Below are 23,943 nucleotides of genomic sequence, written 5' to 3'. Positions count from 1 at the left end.
TATTGTGTCGCAGGTGGAGTGTGTGTGTGTGACGGTGTGTGTGTAATGATTATTGTGTCGCAGGTGGAGTGTGTGTGTGACGGTGTGTGTGTAATGATTATTGTGTCGCAGGTGGAGTGTGTGTGTGACGGTGTGTGTGTAATGATTATTGTGTCGCAGGTGGAGTGTGTGTGTGACGGTGTGTGTGTAATGATTATTGTGTCGCAGGTGGAGTGTGTGTGTGTGACGGTGTGTGTGTAATGATTATTGTGTCGCAGGTGGAGTGTGTGTGTGTGACGGTGTGTGTAATGATTATTGTGTCGCAGGTGGAGTGTGTGTGACGGTGTGTGTGTAATGATTATTGTGTCGCAGGTGGAGTGTGTGTGACGGTGTGTGTGTAATGATTATTGTGTCGCAGGTGGAGTGTGTGTGTGACGGTGTGTGTGTAATGATTATTGTGTCGCAGGTGGAGTGTGTGTGTGTGACGGTGTGTGTGTAATGATTATTGTGTCGCAGGTGGAGTGTGTGTGTGACGGTGTGTGTGTAATGATTATTGTGTCGCAGGTGGAGTGTGTGTGTGACGGTGTGTGTGTAATGATTATTGTGTCGCAGGTGGAGTGTGTGTGTGACGGTGTGTGTGTAATGATTATTGTGTCGCAGGTGGAGTGTGTGTGTAATGATTATTGTGTCGCAGGTGGAGTGTGTGCGTCAGCAGTGTAACACACAGATCCATCGTCTCACGGAGGAACTCGCCGCTCTGCAGCTGGTCAGGACTATTTCACCTCTCTCTCTCACACACACACACACTATACACACACACACACACACACACACTATACACACACGCACTATTATTTACAGGAATGTGTGTGCGTGTGTGTTGTCAGGAGTGTTCTGATAAACAGAGTCAGCTGGAGAGAGCACACAGAGAGAGGAAGGCGGTGGAGGAGGAGCTTGAGAAGGTACACACACACACACACACACACACACACACACACACACACACACACCCCTGTGTACCTTTAGTTCACCTACAGGATTAAAGTGTCGCCCACTAGAGGGCAGCTCAGAGCTCAAAGACAGGTTTCCATAGCAACCCCCCAAAAACAGAATAAAGATGGACATGCTAATGTTGATAAGTAGTTTTATTAATTAAAAAAAAAAAAAAGAATAGGTTTCCATAGCAACCATTAAGAAGTTTTGTTGTTTGTTTCCACGCTGCAGTGTGATGATGTTACACACATGAATGAGTGGACGTTTGTTAGTTTCTCTCTAAAGCATTCCCCCATCGTTGTGATTGCTGTCATGAGCTGCGTCTCAAACACAACTATTTTAATTTACATTTTAAAGTATTTACTCATGTAGAACATTTAAAAGATTGATTTTTATTTACAGTTCAGTACATTTGTAGACTACATGAAAGCTTATTCTTTTTATTCATACAGTAAGTGTCACAGTCTCTTCAGTACTCTGTGTGTGTGTGTGTGTGTGTGTGTGTGTGTAGGTGTACAGAGAGGGCCGGTACGGTGAAGCAGACCTGAGGAAGACTGAGGCTCTACATCAGAGGTGTTTAAACGCAGAGAGAATGAAAGACGAGCTGGAGCACACACTCAACACCACACAATCCAACATGAAGAAGATGGAGCTAGAGTGAGTGCGCGCGCACACACACACACACACACACACACACAGTTAGTGAAGCAGAGTAGTGTAGTCTTTAGCACTTCCTGTTCCTCTTGCTGTGTAATGTGTTTAGACCTCGCTCTCCCCCTAGTGGACACAGCAGGAATTACACAGCACAACAGTGACTTGGTATGTTAGATACAGGAAGCTCAGATATACTGATTGAAAGTGTGTGTGTGTGTGTGTGTGTGTGCGCAGATTGAGTGAGGAGCTGTTGCGCTGTCAGGAGGAGGTGCGCAGGCTGCAGGTGGCGCTGTCCAGCACGAGAACCGAGTGCAGCAGTGTGAGTGAGGAGAGACTCAGCCTGCAGCAGGAGAACCAACAACTGCACAGAGACCTGGACACACTGCGCAAAGAGTGTGTGTCCGCGCAGAGACACGCCAAACTGCAGGTATACACACACACACACACACACACACAGCGCAAAGAGTGTGTGTCCGCGCAGAGACACGCCAAACTGCAGGTACACACACACACACACACACACACACACACACACACACACAGCGCAAAGAGTGTGTGTCCGCGCAGAGACACATTCCTCCTTCGGGTGTCACACTGCTTCACTTCTCATTTGCACAGAGTTAAGCTCAGACCATTAATGTACTGTGTGTGTGTGTGTGTGTGTGTGTGTGTGTGTGTGTGTGTGTAGGTGTCGCGCATGCAGCAGGAGGTGTGTGTGAGGGAGCAGGCTGTAGAGTCGAGGCTCAGAGAGATGGAGGAAAGCAACAAACACTCCACGGCTGAACTACAGCGCCGCCTGCTGGCACAACAACACAACAACAAACGCTATAGAGAGGAGAGCATACAGCTCACACACACACTGCAACACACACTCACCTCACTCAGGTAACATACACACTCTCCTCACTCAGGTAACATACACACTCACCTCACTCAGGTAACATACACACTCTCCTCACACACGTAACACACACACTCTCCTCACACACGTAACACACACACTCTCCTCACTCGCACTGCAACACACTCTCCTCACTCACACTGCAACACACTCTCCTCACTCAGGTAACACACACACACACTCTCCTCACTCAGGTAACACACACACACTCTCCTCACTCGCACTGCAACACACTCTCCTCACTCAGGTAACACACACTCTCCTCACTCGCACTGCAACACACTCTCCTCACTCCAAGTGAGGAGAGTGTGTGCGCGTTGCGGTGCGAGTGAGGAGAGTGTGTGTGTGCGTTGCGGGGAGAGGGAGGAGAGTGTGTGTTGCAGTGCAGTGCGAGTGAGGAGAGTGTGTGTGCGAGTGAGGAGAGTGTGTGTTGCAGTGCGGTGCGAGTGAGGAGAGTGTGTGTGTTGCGGTGCGAGTGAGGAGAGTGTGCACGTTGCGGTGCGAGTGAGGAGAGTGTGTGTGCGTTGCAGTGCGAGTGAGGAGAGTGTGTGCGCGTTGCAGTGCGAGTGAGGAGAGTGTGTGTGTGCGTGGCGGTGCGAGTGAGGAGAGTGTGTGTGTGCGTGGCGGTGCGAGTGAGGAGAGTGTGTGTGCGTTGCGGTGCGAGTGAGGAGAGTGTGTGTGCGCGTTGCGGTGCGAGTGAGGAGTGTGTGTGTGCGCGTTGCGGTGCGAGTGAGGAGAGTGTGTGTGTGCGTTGCGGTGCGAGTGAGGAGAGTGTGTGCGCGTTGCGGTGCGAGTGAGGAGAGTGTGCACGTTGCGGTGCGAGTGAGGAGAGTGTGTGCGCGTTGCGGTGCGAGTGAGGAGAGTGTGTGCGCGTTGCGGTGCGAGTGAGGAGAGTGTGTGCGCGTTGCGGTGCGAGTGAGGAGAGTGTGTGTTGCAGTGCGGTGCGAGTGAGGAGAGTGTGTGCGCGTTGCGGTGCGAGTGAGGAGAGTGTGTGCGCGTTGCGGTGCGAGTGAGGAGAGTGCGCGTTGCGGTGCGAGTGAGGAGAGTGTGTGCGCGTTGCGGTGCGAGTGAGGAGAGTGTGTGCGCGTTGCGGTGCGAGTGAGGGGAGAGTGTGCGCGTTGCGGTGCGAGTGAGGAGAGTGCGCGTTGCGGTGCGAGTGAGGAGAGTGTGTGCGCGTTGCGGTGCGAGTGAGGAGAGTGTGTGCGCGTTGCGGTGCGAGTGAGGAGAGTGTGCACGTTGCGGTGCGAGTGAGGAGAGTGTGTGCGCGTTGCGGTGCGAGTGAGGAGAGTGTGTGCGCGTTGCGGTGCGAGTGAGGAGAGTGTGTGCGCGTTGCGGTGCGAGTGAGGAGAGTGTGTGTTGCAGTGCGGTGCGAGTGAGGAGAGTGTGTGCGCGTTGCGGTGCGAGTGAGGAGAGTGTGTGCGCGTTGCGGTGCGAGTGAGGAGAGTGCGCGTTGCGGTGCGAGTGAGGAGAGTGTGTGCGCGTTGCGGTGCGAGTGAGGAGAGTGTGTGCGCGTTGCGGTGCGAGTGAGGAGAGTGTGTGCGCGTTGCGGTGCGAGTGAGGAGAGTGTGTGCGCGTTGCGGTGCGAGTGAGGAGAGTGTGTGCGCGTTGCGGTGCGAGTGAGGAGAGTGTGTGCGCGTTGCGGTGCGAGTGAGGAGAGAGTGTGTGTGCGTTGCGGTGCGAGGGAGGAGAGTGTGTGTGTGCGTTGCGGGGAGAGGGAGGAGAGTGTGTGTTGCAGTGCAGTGCGAGTGAGGAGAGTGTGTGTGCGAGTGAGGAGAGTGTGTGTGCGTTGCGGTGCGAGTGAGGAGAGTGTGTGTGTTGCGGTGCGAGTGAGGAGAGTGTGTGTGTTGCGGTGCGAGTGAGGAGAGTGTGCACGTTGCGGTGCGAGTGAGGAGAGTGTGCACGTTGCGGTGCGAGTGAGGAGAGTGAGGAGAGTGTGTGCGCGTTGCGGTGCGAGTGAGGAGAGTGTGTGCGCGTTGCGGGGAGAGGGAGGAGAGTGTGTGCGCGTTGCGGTGCGAGTGAGGAGAGTGTGTGCGCGTTGCGGTGCGAGTGAGGAGAGTGTGTGCGCGTTGCGGTGCGAGTGAGGAGAGTGCGCGTTGCGGTGCGAGTGAGGAGAGTGTGTGCGCGTTGCGGTGCGAGTGAGGAGAGTGTGTGCGCGTTGCGGTGCGAGTGAGGAGAGTGTGTGCGCGTTGCGGTGCGAGTGAGGAGAGTGTGTGCGCGTTGCGGTGCGAGTGAGGAGAGTGTGTGCGCGTTGCGGTGCGAGTGAGGAGAGTGTGTGCGCGTTGCGGTGCGAGTGAGGAGAGTGTGTGCGCGTTGCGGTGCGAGTGAGGAGAGTGTGTGCGCGTTGCGGTGCGAGTGAGGAGAGAGTGTGTGTGCGTTGCGGTGCGAGGGAGGAGAGTGTGTGTGTGCGTTGCGGGGAGAGGGAGGAGAGTGTGTGTTGCAGTGCAGTGCGAGTGAGGAGAGTGTGTGTGCGAGTGAGGAGAGTGTGTGTGCGTTGCGGTGCGAGTGAGGAGAGTGTGTGTGTTGCGGTGCGAGTGAGGAGAGTGTGTGTGTTGCGGTGCGAGTGAGGAGAGTGTGCACGTTGCGGTGCGAGTGAGGAGAGTGTGCACGTTGCGGTGCGAGTGAGGAGAGTGAGGAGAGTGTGTGCGCGTTGCGGTGCGAGTGAGGAGAGTGGGTGCGCGTTGCGGGGAGAGGGAGGAGAGTGTGTGCGCGTTGCGGTGCGAGTGAGGAGAGTGTGTGTGCGTTGCGGTGCGAGTGAGGAGAGTGTGTGTGCGCGTTGCGGTGCGAGTGAGGAGAGTGTGTGTTGCAGTGCGGTGCGAGTGAGGAGAGTGTGTGTGCGCGTTGCGGTGCGAGTGAGGAGTGTGTGCGCGTTGCGGTGCGAGTGAGGAGAGTGTGCACGTTGCGGTGCGAGTGAGGAGAGTGAGGAGAGTGTGTGCGCGTTGCGGTGCGAGTGAGGAGAGTGTGTGTGCGTTGCGGTGCGAGTGAGGAGAGTGTGTGTGCGTTGCGGTGCGAGTGAGGAGAGTGTGTGTGCGCGTTGCGGTGCGAGTGAGGAGAGTGTGTGTTGCAGTGCGGTGCGAGTGAGGAGAGTGTGTGCGCGTTGCGGTGCGAGTGAGGAGAGTGTGTGTGTGCGTTGCGGTGCGAGTGAGGAGAGTGTGTGTGTGCGTTGCGGTGCGAGTGAGGAGAGTGTGTGCGCGTTGCGGTGCGAGTGAGGAGAGTGTGTGCGCGTTGCGGTGCGAGTGAGGAGAGTGTGTGCGCGTTGCGGTGCGAGTGAGGAGAGTGTGTGCGCGTTGCGGGGAGAGGGAGGAGAGTGTGTGCGCGTTGCGGTGCGAGTGAGGAGAGTGTGTGCGCGTTGCGGTGCGAGTGAGGAGAGTGTGTGCGCGTTGCGGGGAGAGGGAGGAGAGTGTGTGTTGCAGTGCGGTGCGAGTGAGGAGAGTGTGTGTGCGCGAGTGAGGAGAGTGTGTGTGCGTTGCGGTGCGAGTGAGGAGAGTGTGTGTGCGTTGCGGTGCGAGTGAGGAGAGTGTGTGTTGCAGTGCGGTGCGAGTGAGGAGAGTGTGTGTGCGTTGCGGTGCGAGTGAGGAGAGTGTGTGTTGCAGTGCGGTGCGAGTGAGGAGAGTGTGTGTGCGTTGCGGTGCGAGTGAGGAGAGTGTGTGCGCGTTGCGGTGCGAGTGAGGAGAGTGTGTGCGCGCGTTGCGGTGCGAGTGAGGAGAGTGTGTGTGCGCGTTGCGGTGCGAGTGAGGAGAGTGTGTGTGCACGTTGCGGTGCGAGTGAGGAGAGTGAGGAGAGTGTGTGCGCGTTGCGGTGCGAGTGAGGAGAGTGTGTGTGCGTTGCGGTGCGAGTGAGGAGAGTGTGTGTGCGTTGCGGTGCGAGTGAGGAGAGTGTGTGTGCGCGTTGCGGTGCGAGTGAGGAGAGTGTGTGTTGCAGTGCGGTGCGAGTGAGGAGAGTGTGTGCGCGTTGCGGTGCGAGTGAGGAGAGTGTGTGTTGCAGTGCGGTGCGAGTGAGGAGAGTGTGTGCGCGTTGCGGTGCGAGTGAGGAGAGTGTGTGTGTGCGTTGCGGTGCGAGTGAGGAGAGTGTGTGTGTGCGTTGCGGTGCGAGTGAGGAGAGTGTGTGCGCGTTGCGGTGCGAGTGAGGAGAGTGTGTGCGCGTTGCGGTGCGAGTGAGGAGAGTGTGTGCGCGTTGCGGTGCGAGTGAGGAGAGTGTGTGCGCGTTGCGGGGAGAGGGAGGAGAGTGTGTGCGCGTTGCGGTGCGAGTGAGGAGAGTGTGTGCGCGTTGCGGTGCGAGTGAGGAGAGTGTGTGCGCGTTGCGGGGAGAGGGAGGAGAGTGTGTGTTGCAGTGCGGTGCGAGTGAGGAGAGTGTGTGTGCGCGAGTGAGGAGAGTGTGTGTGCGTTGCGGTGCGAGTGAGGAGAGTGTGTGTGCGTTGCGGTGCGAGTGAGGAGAGTGTGTGTTGCAGTGCGGTGCGAGTGAGGAGAGTGTGTGTGCGTTGCGGTGCGAGTGAGGAGAGTGTGTGTTGCAGTGCGGTGCGAGTGAGGAGAGTGTGTGTGCGTTGCGGTGCGAGTGAGGAGAGTGTGTGCGCGTTGCGGTGCGAGTGAGGAGAGTGTGTGTGCGCGTTGCGGTGCGAGTGAGGAGAGTGTGTGTGCGCGTTGCGGTGCGAGTGAGGAGTGTGTGCGCGTTGCGGTGCGAGTGAGGAGAGTGTGTGTGCGTTGCGGTGCGAGTGAGGAGAGTGTGCGCGTTGCGGTGCGAGTGAGGAGAGTGTGCGCGTTGCGGTGCGAGTGAGGAGAGTGAGGAGAGAGTGTGTGCGTTGCGGTGCGAGTGAGGAGAGTGTGCGCGTTGCGGTGCGAGTGAGGAGAGTGTGCGCGTTGCGGTGCGAGTGAGGAGAGAGTGCGCGTTGCGGTGCGAGTGAGGAGAGTGTGCGCGTTGCGGTGCGAGTGAGGAGAGTGTGCGCGTTGCGGTGCGAGTGAGGAGAGTGTGTGTGTGCGTTGCGGTGCGAGTGAGGAGAGTGTGCGCGTTGCGGTGCGAGTGAGGAGAGAGTGTGCGCGTTGCGGTGCGAGTGAGGAGAGAGTGCGCGTTGCGGTGCGAGTGAGGAGTGTGTGCGCGTTGCGGTGCGAGTGAGGAGAGTGTGTGCGCGTTGCGGTGCGTGTGAGGAGAGAGTGCGCGTTGCGGTGCGAGTGAGGAGAGTGTTTTGCACTCTCCTCACTCACACTGCAACACACATACCTCACACACTGCACACTGCAACACACACTCTCCTCACTCGCACCGCAACACACGGTGCGAGTGAGGAGTGTGTGTGTGCGAGTGAGGAGAGTGTGTGCGCGTTGCGGTGCGAGTGAGGAGAGTGTGTGTTGCGGTGCGAGTGAGGAGAGTGTGTGCGCGTTGCGGTGCGAGTGAGGAGAGTGTGTGCGCGTTGCGGTGCGAGTGAGGAGAGTGTGTGTGCGTTGCGGTGCGAGTGAGGAGAGTGTGTGTGCGTTGCGGTGCGAGTGAGGAGAGTGTGTGTTGCAGTGCGGTGCGAGTGAGGAGAGTGTGCGTTGCGGTGCGAGTGAGGAGAGAGTGTGCGCGTTGCGGTGCGAGTGAGGAGAGTGTGCGTTGCGGTGCGAGTGAGGAGAGTGTGTGTGTGCGTTGCGGTGCGAGTGAGGAGAGTGTGTGTGTGCGTTGCGGTGCGAGTGAGGAGAGTGTGTGTGTGCGTTGCGGTGCGAGTGAGGAGAGTGTGTGTGCGCGAGTGAGGAGAGTGTGTGTGCGTTGCGGTGCGAGTGAGGAGAGTGTGTGTGCGTTGCGGTGCGAGTGAGGAGAGTGTGTGTTGCAGTGCGGTGCGAGTGAGGAGAGTGTGTGTGCGTTGCAGTGCGAGTGAGGAGAGTGTGTGTGCGTTGCGGTGCGAGTGAGGAGAGTGTGTGCGCGTTGCGGTGCGAGTGAGGAGAGTGTGTGTGCGTTGCGGTGCGAGTGAGGAGAGTGTGTGTGTTGCAGTGCGGTGCGAGTGAGGAGAGTGTGTGCGCGTTGCGGTGCGAGTGAGGAGAGTGTGTGCGCGTTGCGGTGCGAGTGAGGAGAGTGTGTGTGCGTTGCGGTGCGAGTGAGGAGAGTGTGTGCGCGTTGCGGTGCGAGTGAGGAGAGTGTGTGTTGCAGTGCGGTGCGAGTGAGGAGAGTGTGTGTGCGTTGCAGTGCGAGTGAGGAGAGTGTGTGTGCGTTGCGGTGCGAGTGAGGAGAGTGTGTGCGCGTTGCGGTGCGAGTGAGGAGAGTGTGTGTGCGTTGCGGTGCGAGTGAGGAGAGTGTGTGTGTTGCAGTGCGGTGCGAGTGAGGAGAGTGTGTGCGCGTTGCGGTGCGAGTGAGGAGAGTGTGTGTGCGTTGCGGTGCGAGTGAGGAGAGTGTGTGCGCGTTGCGGTGCGAGTGAGGAGTGTGTGTGTTGCAGTGCGGTGCGAGTGAGGAGAGTGTGTGCGCGTTGCGGTGCGAGTGAGGAGAGTGTGTGCGCGTTGCGGTGCGAGTGAGGAGAGTGTGTGCGCGTTGCGGTGCGAGTGAGGAGAGTGTGTGCGCGTTGCGGTGCGAGTGAGGAGAGTGTGTGCGCGTTGCGGTGCGAGTGAGGAGAGTGTGTGCGCGTTGCGGTGCGAGTGAGGAGAGTGTGTGTTGCGGTGCGAGTGAGGAGAGTGTGTGTGCGTTGCGGTGCGAGTGAGGAGAGTGTGTGTTGCAGTGCGGTGCGAGTGAGGAGAGTGTGTGCGTGTTGCGGTGCGAGTGAGGAGAGTGTGTGCGCGTTGCGGTGCGAGTGAGGAGTGTGTGTGCGCGTTGCGGTGCGAGTGAGGAGAGTGTGTGTTGCGGTGCGAGTGAGGAGAGTGTGTGTGCGTTGCGGTGCGAGTGAGGAGAGTGTGTGTTGCAGTGCGGTGCGAGTGAGGAGAGTGTGTGCGCGTTGCGGTGCGAGTGAGGAGAGTGTGTGTGTTGCGGTGCGAGTGAGGAGAGTGTGTGCGCGTTGCGGTGCGAGTGAGGAGAGTGTGTGCGTTGCGGTGCGAGTGAGGAGAGTGTGTGTGTGTGTGTTGCAGCGTGAGTGTGTGTTGCACTCTCCTCACTCACACTGCAACACACACACACACACAGCAACACTCTCCTCACTCACACTGCAACACACACACACAGCAACACTCACCTCACTCACACTGCAACACACACACACACACTCTCCTCACTCACACTGCAACACACACACACACACTCTCCTCACTCACACTGCAACACACACACACACACTCTCCTCACTCACACTGCAACACACACACACACACTCTCCTCACTCACACTGCAACACACACACACACACTCTCCTCACTCACACTGCAACACACACACACACACTCTCCTCACTCACACTGCAACACACACACACACAGCAACACTCACCTCACTCACACTGCAACACACACACACAGCAACACTCACCTCACTCACACTGCAACACACACACACAGCAACACTCACCTCACTCACACTGCAACACACAGAACTGTAGGTGAATACTGAAACACAGCCGTGTGTGTGTGTGTGTGTGTGTGTGTGTGTTTCAGGGCGGAGCTGAGCAGACAGAAACAGCGCTGTCAGGAGTTGGAGATTAATTTACAGTCAGAGCAGGAGAAGATCCTTGAGGTACACACACGTACACACACACACACATTTTATTTAACACACTCATGAAATATCTTAGTCAGAAGTGTTCATGATAAATTGTGTGTGTGTGTGTGTGTGTGTTCAGTGTGAGCGTGAGTTAGCAGAGCAGCAGGAGAAGAACACTCGCTTACAGACTCGACTCACTCAGGCTGAACACAGAGCGTCCACCGCCTCACAGCAGGTACACACACACACCACAGCGCAATATACCTCCACACACACACACACACACGTTAGCTAGCTAACTACACATCTCCACGTGTGTGTGTGTGTGTGTGTGTTTTCAGCTCACCCTGATGACACAGAGGAGGAAAGCTGCTTCCATGATGGACCTGGAGACGCTTCATTAATTCCTGCACTGTCTCAGTGGAGCTTTTCACTGAAACTGCAACATGAATTTTTGTTGTTTTTTTTTACGAAAATGAGAACTGTATAAAACCTTTTTTAACCATTTCACTCCTGTATCCTAAACCACACACATCACAGAAAGCCCTATGAGCAGCTGACTGAGTTCACTAAAGCGATAGTTTATTTTACTCTGTGTATAAATGGAGTCGTTTGTTGCACTACACACACACCCACTTTGCCTCAGGTACTAATCAAACTCAATAATAAACATGAAACAGAGACACGTTTATATAAATGTTTACCTTTCATCTGAGTGTGTGTGTGTGTGTGTGTGTGTGTGTGTCTTCTCTACACTGTCAATATTAACAATTTTATCAGTAAAATTAAATTCAACAACCTTACGCAAGACCAAACACAACACGCCAAGTCGAGCGATACGACAACAACGTCACGCCACGATACAGGATACGCATCACAATCCACACGTCTGCTAACAAACCGCTAGCGAAAAACAGAAGCAGCACAGAATCTCAAACTCACCCTGCACTCAACACACAAACACAATCAGCTCCACAACACCACACACCACACACCACACACCACAACACCACACACTGCAACTCATTACAAAATAAATACATTTTCACTGCTGGAATGTGGATTACACACGTCACGAGTCTACACACAAACGCCCACGATTTTCCCCAGGAGGGGAAAGCTACACAGCTTACAAAGTTATTCAACAACTACACCCGCTCGACAACTACACCCGCTCGACAACTACACCCGCTCGACAACTACGCCCCGCTCAACAACTACGCCCGATCAACAACTACGCCCTAATTGACAACTACGCCCCGCTCAACAACTACGCCCGATCAACAACTACACCCGCTCAACAACTACACCCGCTCGACAACTACACCCCGCTCAACAACTACACCTGCTCGACAACTACACCTGCTCGACAACTACGCCCCGCTCAACAACTACACCCGCTCGACAACTACACCCCGCTCAACAACTACGCCCCGCTCGACAACTACGCCCCGCTCGACAACTACGCCCGATCAACAACTACACCCTAATTGACAACTACGCCCGATCAACAACTACACCCGCTCGACAACTACACCCGCTCGACAACTACACCCCGCTCGACAACTACACCTGCTCGACAACTACACCTGCTCGACAACTACGCCCCGCTCAACAACTACACCCGCTCGACAACTACGCCCCGCTCGACAACTACGCCCCGCTCGACAACTACGCCCGATCAACAACTACACCCTAATTGACAACTACGCCCGATCAACAACTACACCCGCTCGACAACTACACCCGCTCGACAACTACACCCCGCTCGACAACTACACCTGCTCGACAACTACACCTGCTCGACAACTACGCCCCGCTCAACAACTACACCCGCTCGACAACTACGCCCCGCTCGACAACTACGCCCCGCTCGACAACTACGCCCGATCAACAACTACACCCTAATTGACAACTACGCCCGATCAACAACTACACCCGCTCGACAACTACACCCGCTCGACAACTACACCCGCTCGACAACTACACCCCGCTCGACAACTACACCCCGCTCGACAACTACACCTGCTCGACAACTACGCCCCGCTCGACAACTACGCCCCGCTCGACAACTACGCCCGATCAACAACTACGCCCGCTCGACAACTACGCCCCGCTCGACAACTACGCCCCGCTCGACAACTACGCCTTGATCAGTAACTACACCCTGATCGATAACTACACCCTTATCAACAACTACGCCCCGCTCGACAACTACGCCCGCTCGACAACTACGCCTTGATCAGTAACTACACCCTAATTGACAACTACGCCCCGCTCGACAACTACGCCCCGCTCAAAAACTACGCCCCGATCAATAACTATACCCCGCTCAAAAACAACGCCCCGCTCGACAACTACGCCCCGATCGACAACTACACCTTGATCAACAACTACGCCCGATCAGTAACTACACCCCGCTCAAAAACTACGCCCCGCTCAATAACTACACCTTGATCAACAACTACACCTTGATCAACAACTACACCTTGATCAACAACTACGCCCCGCTCATCAACTACGCCCGATCAATAACTACACCTTGATCAACAACTACGCCCCGATCAATAACTACACCTTGATCAACAACTACGCCCCGATCAACAACTACACCCCGCTCAACAACTACACCCCGCTCAACAACTACACCTGATCAATAACTATGCCCCGCTCATCAACACCGCCCCGATAAACAACTACACCCCGATCAACAACTACGCCCTGATCAACAACTACACCTGATCAATAACTACACCCCGCTCAACAACTACACCTGATCAATAACTATGCCCCGCTCATCAACACCGCCCCGATAAACAACTACACCCCGATCAACAACTACGCCCTGATCAACAACTACACCTGATCAATAACTACACCCCGCTCAACAACTACACCTGATCAATAACTATGCCCCGCTCATCAACACCGCCCCGATAAACAACTACACCCCGATCAACAACTACGCCCTGATCAACAACTACACCTGATCAACAACTACACCTGATCAACAACTATGTCCCGCTCATCAACACCGCCCCGATCAACAACTACACCTGCTCAACAACTACACCCCGATCAACAACTATGTCCCGCTCATCAACACCGCCCTGATCAATAGCACCTACAGTCCAATCAATAGCCCAATAACTACACCTTATCAATAACAACTACGCCCCGATCAACAACCACAACCTGAACTTTGGCATCCTTACCCCTGGCATCACCCCTAACCTCCGCATCAGCAACACTAATACCAAAGTGACACAGTAGTAACTAGTATCCCAGTAACAAAGACGACGGCTCGCTTTATAAAGACGAAACGAAGAATTAAAGTCACAGCAGTACTCATGAACAGTCCGATGTGAATGTTATTCAGCCATGCAGTTACACTTACCTCATGGTGGATGATAAGCTGCAGGGTGTAAAGCCACGTAGCGTCGCAGCACACGGGCACTGTGGTGTTTCCCGGACCGGAGCCGTGTCAGCCGAGGTTCGTCCCCAAACCAAACTCTAAATCAGGGAGGTAACGCTGAAGGTGTTGAAGCGACACATTCATATTTTTGAGTATCTTACCTGTACCTGAGCCGACTGACGCCTGGACTTCAGGGATGTAAAGTCCATCTGACAGACTGACGGATGTTGATGCGACATGAATTCTGCTAAGTACGAGGATATTTTTGCCCAAAGCCTGGTGTTGTCTCTGTCAGGAAGTTACCATCATTCTGAAACCAGTGTTTTGTTAAACCATGATGAAGAAAAACTAGATACATTAGGCAGAGAGTAATTTTATAATTTAATTTAATACTCGTTTTATTTTATTGATTTGTCACTTAAAGTACAGTTTCTTCAAGAACCATTCAGCAGGAATGTAAAGTCCACAATGCATACATGTGAAATTACTCTTTTTCTGTTTGTTTTATCAGCGTGTGCTCGACTCGCCGCGTTCTGATACACGGCATTAAATACATTCAAAGCGCATCGAAACCCCGCCGGTGATTCTGCTCCGACTCGAAACGCCCAGGAGAATCGGCGTGAAACGTAAACTTGCAGGTTACATTCAAGCAAAATGTTCTTTTTTTCAAGTTTCACAATATTTATGCTTCATTCCTCATTTGTAAATTTTACAGTATATAAAAACTGGCAGTTTTTTTATTTATTTATTTATTTTTATTTTACCAACTTTAAAGAGGAGATTCCCTTTTAATATCCAGTGCAGCGTGTCGAGCTAAAACAGTAAGAAAAAGCTTCGAGGAAAAGAGAAAAAAGCCTTCATTTCGTAAAAATCTGCCGCTTTTTGCCCAGAAATACCATTCTGTTACTCAATCCTGTCCTTTTTGTCAAATTAGGGCTTCTTTTCAGGACGTGAGCCATTCCTTCTTAGATGGGACGTCCATGTTTACTTTATGGCAGTTCCCAAATAAACTAGGAACCTAAGAGAGGCTCCTTTTCCTTTCTAGTGGTTCTCATTACCTACATTCCATGACCAGAAATGTGCTCAGGTATTTCCTTAAAAAAAATAAAATAAAATAAAAATCTGTGCTACTTTGCTAGTGGACACCTATTTTTGATTTCACGGTACCATGTCTTAATGTGGACATACAATAATATCTTGATCAGAACTTCCCCAAAGGATACCCAGGATCTTCACCTAGTGCTTTCCCATAAGCAGGAACTGGAGAAGAACCTTTTGCAGTGAAAGTATCAGAATGGTCCACCTCCTCGTCTATGTTCTACTACTGCCCGTGGCATCTGGACCAAAGAAACACCCTCAATTCTTTCCTGAAAAGAAGCCCTTTATGGTTTTTTTTAACTGGAAAAGGGATTTTTGAGCTTCTGGTAGCATCGTAAGGGGAAAAACATCCAACAAATCCAAAAGAAGGCTCTCCCTGCCTTTCTAGTTAGAATCTTGGCCAATATGCCGAATGCTGAAAAATTAAGGTTCCACAAAATGGTTCCTGATTATTACCGGGAAGTGAAGGAGTGTTTTTTTTTTTTTTTTTTTTGCAGTGTAATATCCATGTGAAACCGTTTCCTAACCGCTCCAAACTGACAAACTATCCCGAAACCATTCCTGAAAAGAAGCCCTCCCTCCCTCCCTCCCTCCATCCATCTGAGCTTTCCAGCAGAAAACGATCTCATGCTGTCGAAACTTTCAGCAAGTCATAGTAAAATATCCCGATCAGATCTTCCTCACAGCGCCGCAGGCGTCTCCCGCTCTTCACTGCGTCCTTAAACTTTCCAAAATGACGCACTCCTCCAGCACGTTTCACTTCACGCTACGCCTCGAGTCTCCAACAACAAGCTTCCGGGTCGTATTTAGAACTTCACGAACAGACCACCACCCTCCCCTTCACCTGGTTCCTCCGCTACCAGGAAGTGAAGAACGGTCTCTTGCAGTGGAAAGTCTGCGTGAAAGCGTTTCCTAACTGCACCACCCGTCCCTGTCCTCCACCTCGACTACGCTCCACCACCACCCGGGGCATCTGCACCAGCTGGAGGGGGCTTTTCCCATCCTTCAGTGCCTGGGTCAGGTTCAGGATCTGCAGGAAGGTGGGGTTTAGTCAGTGTCACATGATCGTTAATATTTAGATAATGTAGTGTTTAGTTTTGGGGAACTCGTTTACATTATAGTGTAAAAAAAACTTTAATTTTTACATATAGAATAGAAGGAAGACTCACCTGTCCTCTCATCACAGACATCTGCTTCTCAAACATGGTTTTATCAAAGCCCTTATCCGTCTGCAAACACGGGAATAAATATAAATAAACACATCTGAATAACTTTCACACAAGGTTCGCAGGAGATGAATGGACACCAGGTAACAAGTGTGTGTGAAGGAGAACTGTGTGTGACTGAAACGTTCGACACACACACTAAATAAAATAATAATAAATAAAATAAAAATGGAGGATTTTACCTTAAAGAGCTCGTAGAGATCCTCACACAGATCCTGCACGAAGTTCATATCAGAGATCCGCGACAGAACCAGATCTCGCGTCTCCTGAGAGAACGCCACTTTAGCCTGAGGGAGCCACGCCCAGTGGAACGGATCTAACACACACACACACACACACACACACACACACACAATGTTCTAGAACACTTCGGTCACTGTGTCATGTGTCTGTCTGCTGTGTGTGCGTGTGTGTGTGTGTGTGTGTGTGTGAGAGTGTATATGTGAAGTGTGTGTGTGTGTGTGTGTGTGTGAGGTGTGTGTGTGTGTGTGTGTGTGTGTGAGAGTGTATATGTGAAGTGTGTGTGTGTGTGTGTGTGTGTGTGTGTGTGTGTGTGTGTGTGTGTGTGAGAGTGTATATGTGAAGTGTGTGTGTGTGTGTGTGTGAGGTGTGTAAGATTTTGCGTGTGTATATGTGAGGAGTGTGTGTGGGTTTGTGTGTGAGAGTGTATATGTGAGATTTTGTGTGTGTATATATGAGGTGTGTTTGTGTGAGTAAGTGTGTGTGTGTGTGTGTGTGTGTGTGAGAATGTGAAGTGTGTGAGGTGTGTCTGTGTGTTTGTATGAGTGTGCGTGTGTGTGTGTGTGAGAGTGAGTGTATATATGAGGTGTGTGTGTGTGTGTGTATATATGAGTGTGTGTGTGTGTGTGTATATATGAGGTGTGTGTGTGTGTGTGTGTATATGAGGTGTGTGTGTGTGTGTGTGTGTATATGAGGTGTGTGTGTGTGTGTGTGTGTGTGTGTATATATGAGGTGTGTGTGTGTGTGTATATGAGGTGTATATATGAGGTGTGTGTGTGTGTGTGTGTGTGTGTGTGTGTGTGTGTGTGTGTGTGTGTATATATGAGGTGTGTGTGTGTGTGTATATGAGGTGTATATATGAGGTGTGTGTGTGTGTGTGTGTGTGTGTGTAAACACTCACATGCTCTCCACTCATCAGGGTGTTTAAAGGGGAAGGCCAGGCCGTTATCGATTGCAGCGATCTGAATCACACACTCTTTATGTTCACTCCACTCACAGCCCTGAAATACCACACACACAAACACACACACACACACACACACACACACACACCACATTCAACATCTGTACACAGATGTTCATTCACAGCACTCATATCACTCATTATTTCAGGTTTATTTTATACAGCGAGTAAAACCTGACAATAGTTTAACAATTACACAAAAGTTACATACAAATAATAAAAATAATGTAAATAAATTAAAAAGGACAAGTTCCATTTAAAAGCAGCTTCCCAGTGCCTTTTTTTATTTATTATAGTTGGATACTCCAATAAAATAAATTTAGATAGAGAATAATGTTAGTTTTCCTTTTTATGATTTCCGTTACAGGAGGCTTTAACTCACGGCTGATGCAACATCCACTTTATTTTACACAAACTAATGAGGTCAACACGGGTTAAAACCTGTACGTGACATTATTTTGAAAACAGATAAGAGTGTGTGTGTGTGTGTGTGTGTGTGTTTATGTAGAAAATGTTTTGCTGAACAAAAATGTACTTTTTATGGCTTTACCTTTTATTCTAATCACAGTGTCTATTGAATTATTGTGCGTCTCTGTGCGTGTGTGTGTGTGCGTGCATATTTTTATATCTTGTTGAGGACCAAATGTCCCCACAAGGATAGAAATATCTGACAGTTTTGACCTTGTGGGGACATGTGGCTGGTGTAAATGAGGAAAAAGTCTTTATACAAAACCTTTTATTTAAAAAAGTACAAAGAGTAAAATGCTTTTGCTTACTGAGATTAAGGTGAGAGTTAGATTTAGACGCAACAGCATTAATTAGCCGAGTTAATAATTATATCAGTGAAAGGTCCTCACAAAGATAACATAACGTGTGTGTGTGTGTGTGTGTGTGTGTGTGTGTGTGTGTGTGTGTGTGTGTGTGTCTGAACCTGCAGGTGAATCAGTGACGTGTCGGTGTTTGGACTGGACTTCAGTCGATGCAATGAGTTGGCAGAAAGATGTTTACATTCACACACTCACACACTCTCACACACTCTCACACACTCTCACACACTCTCACACACTCTCACACACTCTCACACACTCTCACACACACACACTCACTCACACACACTCACTCACACACACTCACTCTCACACACTCACTCTCACACACTCACTCTCACACACTCACTCTCACACACTCACTCTCACACACTCTCACACACTCTCACACACTCTCACACACTCTCACACACTCTCACACACTCCATGCAGTGGTGTACCAGTTGACTTTAAACCCTACAGAAAGCTTGTTTTTGTGTTTGAGCTGAGACGCTTCCTGTTGTGTAAATTCCAGCCAATCAGGTGCACTAACGTCCTGAGAAACGCCCCCTCGTTAACGTCACAGTGCAGGTGTAAGATTAGCGTGTGTGTATAAATAATAAAGAAATAAAAATAAAAGCTCAGTGTGTCGTACCTTCACTGGTTGTTCTCCTTCTCCAGCTTTCTCATATTTAATGAGCCAGTTATCGTTTCCTCTGTCTGCACACAACAACAACAACAACACAAACACCATCACTGACACACGAGTAACACTCATCACGCCGCACTGTACTACACTGCATACACACAGGTGTGAGGGGTATGTGTGTGTGTGTGTGTGTGTGTGTGTGTGTGTGTGTTACCCGTGTTCCTGATGACGTAATCCAGCACGACGAGTCTCTCGAACTGAGACTGCAGCTGCTTCCTCGTGTTCTCAGGAAGAGGCTCCGCCTCAAACCGCCTCAGCCAATAATCTGCCTCCTGATAGCCTTCGACAAACAGCTGGAACGAACCAACCTGCAGAGAGAGAGAGGGGGAGGGGGAGGGATGGAGGGATGGGGGATGGAGGGATGGAGGGATGGACCATTTCATATGCGGTGCCTGTCAGAGGAGCGTCAGTAATGTATCAGAAACATCACTTCCTGTCTTTATAAAGTCTGTGATGTCACAGTCCGTATCGAAGCTGTATAGCGTTAATAATAATAATGACGATAACGAGATTAGGGCGTGGTGTAACGTGGTTGTGGGCGTGGCCTCACCTTGGGGGGCAGGCCCACTCTGTGGAAGCGACGTCCCACTTTGGGCACTTTCTCCAGAGCGTACTTCTTCCCGCGAGATTTCGCTCGATCGATGGCGTTGTAGTGGAACGTCTCACTGGCCAGAGACACAACCTACACACACACACACACACACACACACACACACACACGAGTTAATGCAACATGCTACACAGGACACTTCAGTTATCCTCACTGCCTAGGTAGTGTGAGTGTAAGAAGTGCAAGCAATCCCATAATCCTTTTCCCCTCACACAGGTGACCTCACACAGGTGACCTCACACAGGTGACCTCGCTCCCTCACCTTGGTCTTTGGGACGACGTCCAGGCTGAGTTTTTGGTCCACTAGCGAGGCGGCTGCCTCAGACAGGTAGCCCTGATTGGGGACGAGGCAGCCGCGGCCGAAACAGCACGGGCAGCACAGCTTGTGGAAATATTTGGTCCATTTGGGGTTCAGGTGACCGTACGGCTCCTCGGATTTGGGCTTGAACACGCCGATGATTTTCTGAATCAACAAGAACAAACAGTCAGTGATGCAGATTGTCATGGTAACGTTTCAGGAGTCAAGGCTTTAGAAGCGGGTCGTGACGCAGGACTGACAACTTTACACTCTACACACACTTTACACTCCACAGCAGTGTAATATTCACCATAAAATACTACACAATCATTGTTTACGTTCTTTATATTTCTGGAGGTTCAGTAATTTCTTCATGTGCTGTTTATAACTCTTTATAACAGCACACAAAACACGACAAATAAACCACAAACGTTATAACGTGTTAACTTTAGCACAGCTAGTGTGAACAGTTCGCTCCGGAGAGAACACAAAGGAAGTGTACGTCAGATTATTACAACTTTACTTCTGTGTTCTCACTGCTGACAAAACACGCTTCCATTTTACATCCTGACGTGCGTTTAACTCTCTTATAACCATTAGATAAACATATTACACAGACTGTCTCTCACACACATACACATACACACACACACACACTCACACACACACACACTCACACACACACACACTCACACACACACACACTCTCACACACACACACTCTCACACACACACACTCTCACACACTCACCCCTTTAGGGTCTTTGACGAAGTAGCTGCCGCTGGAACCCTGTGAGATTCTCTCAGGGAAAACGCCGCTCTCGATGGCCTGCTCCGCCCGCTGTATGATCTCCCCAAACACTGGGTCCTCCGGGAAATGGTTAAACTCACCACTGCTGTTTCCTACACACACACACACACACACACACACACACACGCACAAAATATTAAGTAAAACTGCACAGTTTACGGATCAATCACTTCCCACTGAGCAGCAGCAATCACAGCCCAGGACTGTGTGTGTGTGTGTGTGTGTGTGTGTGTGTGTGTGTGCGTGTGAGAGAGAGAGTGTGTGTGCGTGTTTTATCCATCACATAACTGTGCTTGTGAAAGTAGGCGGAGTTTCTCTTTAGTTAATCATGTGTTGATTATAGACACAGCAAATGAAATACTACTAAAACACGAGGGTGCCAATACTTTACACCTTCTGCGAGTTTTCCATGTCTGAATCTCACATAGGGTTCTACTCCATGCGGTAGGGCACTAGGTAGGGCACTAGGTAGGGCACTAGGTAGGGCACTAGGTAGGGCACTAGGTCGGGCACTAGCTCCATCGTGTGATACCCTCTGTAGGGTGCAAACACAGTGAAGCTTAAAGACGGAGATTTCACACAGACTTCACAGAACCTGAGCTAAAGAATCAACCAGGACGAAGCCGTCGTCATGGTGTTCAACCAATCAGTGATCAGCACTGTGTCTAGCCCCGCCCACACTCCAGACAGAGACGTGGTTAATAATTCCAGCAGCAGTTTGTGACGTGAGGAAATTTCCTTTACAGCTCACATTTCACACGGCTGATCGTTAATGTGACGCAGATTCACGTCTCGTGCGTCACACGAATGTGTGTGTGTGTGTGTGTGTGTGTGTCGGAAAAAAGAACTGAGATTCTTTAATAATAATAACGTGGTCTAATTATAACCGGCTCAGACGCCGCCCTGCGTTTGTGTTGGAGTTGTGATATTATTAAATTCTCTTTAAATATTTGAGCTGATGAAATAAACGACGTGTCAGAGCGTTCCTCTGAGAGATCCCACAGAAGCGGCTTTAGGGTCTGGATTCTGTGGTGAATTATTAAAGTTTTCATACTTCATTAATAAAGCAGACTGTTACTGAAAGCGCGTGTCGGCGTATCCAATCATTTTCATGATGAAATGAATAATTTGTGTTGAATTTTAGAATAAAAGCAGTAGAGGCTCTCAGCAGTGAAGTCAAAAGTTTCAGCTTTATTACACAACAGAGACACGTGTGTAGGCGTCATAATTATAAAACTTTAAAACAATTAAATTCAAATCGTCTGAGAAATTAAAATATTCTGTCCATTTCCTGACGCTCCTGAGTGACGCTCCTGAGTGACGCTCCTGAGTGACGCGCCTGAGTGACGCTCCTGTGCAGAGCGGAGCGAGTCCAGGACACGGGCAGCGTCTCAGAGGCTCAGTGTTATTGAGGTGTTTAAAGTTGATCCAGATTTTAGAGGCACAAATACGATTCTTCAGAGAAATTAAATAATTAGATTAAACCTGTGACATCAGCAGGCATCACTGAGTCATGTGACCTCTCCTAATTAACACCACAGCGACGTAAACACAAACACGCGAATAATCTGAGTAATAAAGTGTGTGTGTGTGTGTATGAGTGTATATATACACGTGTGTGTGTGTGTGTGTGTGTATGAGTGTATATATGCACACGTGTGTGTGTGTATGAGTGTACATACATATGTGTGTGTGTGTGTATATAAGTGTGTATATACATGTGTGTGTGTGTGTGTATGAGTGTATATACATATGTGTGTGTGTGTATATATATAAGTGTGTATATACATGTGTGTGTGTGACTGTATATACATATGTGTGTGTATATTTAAGTGTGTATATACGTGTGTGTGTGTGACTGTATATACATATGTGTGTGTATATTTAAGTGTGTATATACGTGTGTGTGTGTGACTGTATATACATGTGTGTGTGTGTGTATATATATAAGTGTGTATATACATATGTGTGTGTGTGTGTGTATATGAGTGTATATACATGTGTGTGTGTGTATATATATAAGTGTGTATATACATATGTGTGTGTGTGTGTATATGAGTGTATATACATGTGTGTGTGTGTATAAGTGTATATACATATGTGTATGTGTGTATGTATATGAGTGTATATACATGTGTGTGTGTGTGTGTGTGTGTGTGTGTGACTGTATATACATGTGTGTGTGTGTGTGTATATATATAAGTGTGTATATACATATGTGTGTGTGTGTGTATATGAGTGTATATACATGTGTGTGTGTGTATAAGTGTATATACATATGTGTATGTGTGTATGTATATGAGTGTATATACATGTGTGTGTGTGTGTGTGTGTGTGAGTGTGTGTGAGTGAGTGTATATACATGTGTGTGTGTGTATAAGTGTATATACATGCGTGTGTGTGTGTGTATATGAGTGTATATACATGTGTGTGTGTGTGTATATGAGTGTATATACATGTGTGTGTGTGTATATACATGTGTGTGTGTATAAGTGTATATACATATGTGTATGTGTGTATGTATATGAGTGTATATACATGTGTGTGTGTGTGTGAGTGTGTGTGAGTGAGTGTATATACATGTGTGTGTGTGTATGTATATGAGTGTATATACATGTGTGTGTGTGTATAAGTGTATATACATATGTGTATGTGTGTATGTATATGAGTGTATATACATGTGTGTGTGTGTGTGAGTGTGTGTGAGTGAGTGTATATACATGTGTGTGTGTGTGTGTGTGTGTGTGTGTGTGTGTATAAGTGTATATACATATGTGTGTGTGTGTGTGTGTGTGAGTGTGTGTGAGTGAGTGTATATACATGTGTGTGTGTGTGTGTGTGTGTGTGTATAAGTGTATATACATATGTGTGTGTGTGTGTGTGTGTGTGTGTGTGTGTGTGTGTGTGCGTGCGCGCTCTCTCTCACCGGGAGAAGCCAGGTTCTCTTTATCCGAGGAGGAGCTGTGCCGGTGCCGGTGCCGGTGCCGGCTGGGTCTCTTGTCTCTGGCGGCGCGGGACGGGGAGGATGAGGATGAGGCCGAGCCGCAGGTCGCTGTTCCCGGTAACAGCAGCGCGTCTTCCTGCTCCTCCTCCTCCTCTTCCTCCGCCTCCAGCTCCGTGAGCACGGACTCCGTGGAGCCGCAGAGGCGCTGAGCTCCCCCGGGCAGCGCGCGCAGGGCCGCCGGCTGCGGGACGCGGCTCTCGGGGAAGGCGGCGCTCGCGCTCTCGGTGTCGGCGGGGTCGCATTCCGACATCATGGCGAATTATTCCTCCTCCTCAGCACGCGCTTCGGGGCAGACACGGTCTAATGTAATTTAAATAAATATATGTAGATATGTACCGGCACCTTCACCGCTTCATATTTAACGACAACCTGCTGTTTAGACGCTCGTTCGCTTCCTAATAACACTTCCGGACACGTCATGTCCTAACTTCCTGCTTTTCATGCGCATGCGTGATCATTGCGTCACCTCACTCAGCAGCCTAAAGCTCTTAAAGGGACCGCGCACCATTTCTGCCTCATTTGCATATAAACACATTAATCAACAATTTACAAAAAAACAAACAAACAAACAAAAAAAAAACACACATTTACGTTAATTCAAATAGAAATACATTTTAAATATTAAATATTTGTATGTATTTCAAATGGGTTTAAAAAGCT

The 23,943-nt window shown here is 50.3% G+C and overlaps 2 protein-coding genes across 3 annotated transcripts in view; one reads left to right on the top strand and one right to left on the bottom strand.

The window, feature by feature from the left end:
- Positions 1 to 10,692, top strand: part of sclt1 (sodium channel and clathrin linker 1) — a 17,317-nt gene extending 6,625 nt beyond the window's left edge. For both annotated transcript variants that reach the window (XM_053230965.1, XM_053230966.1), the window contains 8 exons: positions 674 to 745; positions 867 to 941; positions 1,484 to 1,629; positions 1,861 to 2,053; positions 2,315 to 2,511; positions 10,057 to 10,135; positions 10,242 to 10,337; positions 10,444 to 10,692. In XM_053230965.1, the coding sequence (XP_053086940.1) occupies positions 674 to 745; positions 867 to 941; positions 1,484 to 1,629; positions 1,861 to 2,053; positions 2,315 to 2,511; positions 10,057 to 10,135; positions 10,242 to 10,337; positions 10,444 to 10,506 (921 nt within the window). In that variant the 3' untranslated portion in view covers positions 10,507 to 10,692. The remainder of the gene's footprint in view (positions 1 to 673; positions 746 to 866; positions 942 to 1,483; positions 1,630 to 1,860; positions 2,054 to 2,314; positions 2,512 to 10,056; positions 10,136 to 10,241; positions 10,338 to 10,443) is intronic.
- Positions 10,693 to 13,885: 3,193 nt separating this feature from the next.
- Positions 13,886 to 23,718, bottom strand: pi4k2b (phosphatidylinositol 4-kinase type 2 beta). The gene is made up of 10 exons (XM_053230967.1): positions 23,206 to 23,718; positions 20,220 to 20,371; positions 19,433 to 19,633; positions 19,111 to 19,242; positions 18,715 to 18,868; positions 18,507 to 18,571; positions 16,983 to 17,082; positions 16,024 to 16,157; positions 15,785 to 15,844; positions 13,886 to 15,645 (listed from the first exon to the last, which is right to left on the bottom strand). The coding sequence occupies exons 1-10, from the start codon at positions 23,534 to 23,536 to the stop codon at positions 15,472 to 15,474; spliced, it is 1,503 nt and encodes a 500-aa protein (XP_053086942.1). The 5' UTR covers positions 23,537 to 23,718; the 3' UTR covers positions 13,886 to 15,471.
- Between the last annotated feature and the right edge of the window lie 225 nt (positions 23,719 to 23,943).

This window comes from Pangasianodon hypophthalmus, chromosome 28, assembly GCF_027358585.1.
Source record: "Pangasianodon hypophthalmus isolate fPanHyp1 chromosome 28, fPanHyp1.pri, whole genome shotgun sequence".
Lineage (NCBI taxonomy): Eukaryota > Metazoa > Chordata > Actinopteri > Siluriformes > Pangasiidae > Pangasianodon > Pangasianodon hypophthalmus.
This window is presented reverse-complemented; position numbering and strand designations above follow the sequence as displayed.